The sequence below is a fragment of the Kryptolebias marmoratus genome, linkage group LG18 (assembly GCF_001649575.2).
Source record: "Kryptolebias marmoratus isolate JLee-2015 linkage group LG18, ASM164957v2, whole genome shotgun sequence".
In the NCBI taxonomy this organism is placed as follows: domain Eukaryota; kingdom Metazoa; phylum Chordata; class Actinopteri; order Cyprinodontiformes; family Rivulidae; genus Kryptolebias; species Kryptolebias marmoratus.
In genome coordinates this window covers 17361254-17363338 of record NC_051447.1, presented here as the reverse complement: position 1 = coordinate 17363338, position 2085 = coordinate 17361254, and the positions used below count along the sequence as shown (strand labels likewise).

Sequence of the window (2085 nt, the reverse complement as noted above, 5' to 3'; positions counted from 1 at the left end):
TGGTTCTTCTTTAAGTGATAGAAGAGGTTTGTTGTGTTGGCGTCAGATGAGAAAACAGTCTCATAGCAGAGTTAGCGTTAGCATTAGCATATTACCTTTTTCTGCTCCGTGTCGGACTTCTTGAACCAAATCACAGACGTCCCCCTGGTTCTGGTACAAGTCTTTCTTCTTGGGCTGCCTGCTAGCTGTCTCTACTTGTTGCGACCCCGGGTTTGATACTTTATGCGTCTCCATCTTTCAGCACTTATGGTGAAAACAGGCACCGCGCAGAAAGCTGCTGCCGTAAAGCATGTTGCAAACCCACACGTAAAGCAGCATCATGTCGCAAAAATAGCTATTTTTTTCTTATTATTTATCACTTATATAAACTGAATGTATGCAAAGTGACAACACTAATACATTCGTCGTAGCCTACGTTATGAAATATTTACATGAATCATTGATACAATTATGATAGAAACGATAGAAGAAAATATATCACGATGGACACTTTTCTATCGTCCCCACGATATGTATCGTTATATCGCCCAGCACTGCTGCTCGGTGGTGTTTTTGTTTAAATGATGTGCGTTTGAATCATCGTTGTCGAGCAGGGCGTGCGCATGGGCGAGACTTCCACCAACGTGGCCAACGTGAACATGGCCCAGGGCTTGAAGATCCACGTGGAGGACGGCTGCAAGCTGGAGGACCCCTGCGACTCCAACATCTGCCCCGAGAACAGCCAGTGCAGCAACGACTGGAGCACACACACCTGCGTCTGCGACCCAGGTGACGTGAACGCACACGCACACGCACACGAACACACGAACACCTGCGCAGCTTGCTCAAGGCGCTTTGAATCTCACGTCTTCTCTGCTGCCCGTGTCGTAGGTTACTTCGGGAAGGAGTGTGTGGACGCTTGTCAGCTCAACCCCTGCGAGCACGTCTCCACGTGCGTGCGCAAGCCGAGCTCCTCCCACGGATACACCTGCGAGTGTGGCCAGAACTACTACGGCCAGTACTGCGAAAACAAGTGAGATTTCCTCCATAATACGCGTGCAACGAGGAGCTGCACGTTTTAGAATAAGTTATTCAAGCAGTTTTAAACAGTTCCTATATGTTATAAATAAAACAAACTTTGAGTCAAACAAAGTAACTTTTATCAGTCAGTAATCAGAGCTCGATAGTGGAGAGAAATGAGAGGAACAGATCAGATGTAAAATAAAGTGATGTGATTTAGCCACACCTGGTCAAGAGTCAGTCGTTTCTCTTTAACCCGTATGACACGCATCACTTCCTGTCTTCAGCGCGATGTGGGATTCCCCCCGTCTGTGCTCGGCTGATCCCCTTCAGGTGTTTAGTCTTTACAGCCCTCATACCGACGCTATCTGATCACAGAGGAAGTTTATTCTAAAAAGTTCCTATCTGAAGATAAATGGAACAGATAGTCAGCCAGTGGGTCGACGTTTTTGACCTGATTCCAAGTCAGCAACATGTCAGAACACTGCTTTGTTAATGCTAACGTATAAAAATGAAACTCTGGCTGCATCTCGGTTTTGTTTATTTGCCGAACCTCACTGAGTATTTGTTGGCAGAGTGGAGAAGCCGTGCGCTCAGGGCTGGTGGGGCAGTCCGGTGTGCGGGCCCTGCAACTGTGACACAAGCAAAGGATTTCACAAAGACTGCAACAAAACCACCGGAGAGTGTCGTTGCAAGGTAAATACACGTCAAATTCAGGCATACCCCTCTCTCCTGCAACCTTTGCACCTCTCATCCACACACAGATGAGTTTTTAGTCAAAGAAACTGAATATTTTCATAAAACTTGAAAGAAGGAGCTTTGTAGAAACAGTGTTATTGCAGCCTGTTTTGTGCATCACTTCGTGCCCTAGAAACCACAACAACTGACCTGTTTTTATTGTTTTTTTCTCTTAATTTTAACCCTGTCGCTGGATTAGAGGACTTATGTCTCAGCACGATCTAGAGAAACTCATCCATGCGTTTGTCTTTAGCCGCATTGATTACTGCAACAGTGTCTTCACAGGTCTGACTAATAAATCAATCAAACAGCTGCAGCTGATCCAGAACGCTGCTGCTCGTGTTCTCA

General features: G+C 46.1%; 1 protein-coding gene across 3 annotated transcripts in view; it reads left to right on the top strand.

The window, feature by feature from the left end:
* The window catches only part of celsr1a (cadherin EGF LAG seven-pass G-type receptor 1a), a 91724-nt gene that overhangs the window by 69268 nt on the left and 20371 nt on the right, over nucleotides 1–2085 (top strand). For all 3 annotated transcript variants that reach the window (XM_017429902.3, XM_017429900.3, XM_017429901.3), the window contains exons 13-15: nucleotides 594–768; nucleotides 871–1012; nucleotides 1575–1695. In XM_017429902.3, the coding sequence (XP_017285391.1) occupies nucleotides 594–768; nucleotides 871–1012; nucleotides 1575–1695 (438 nt within the window). The remainder of the gene's footprint in view (nucleotides 1–593; nucleotides 769–870; nucleotides 1013–1574; nucleotides 1696–2085) is intronic.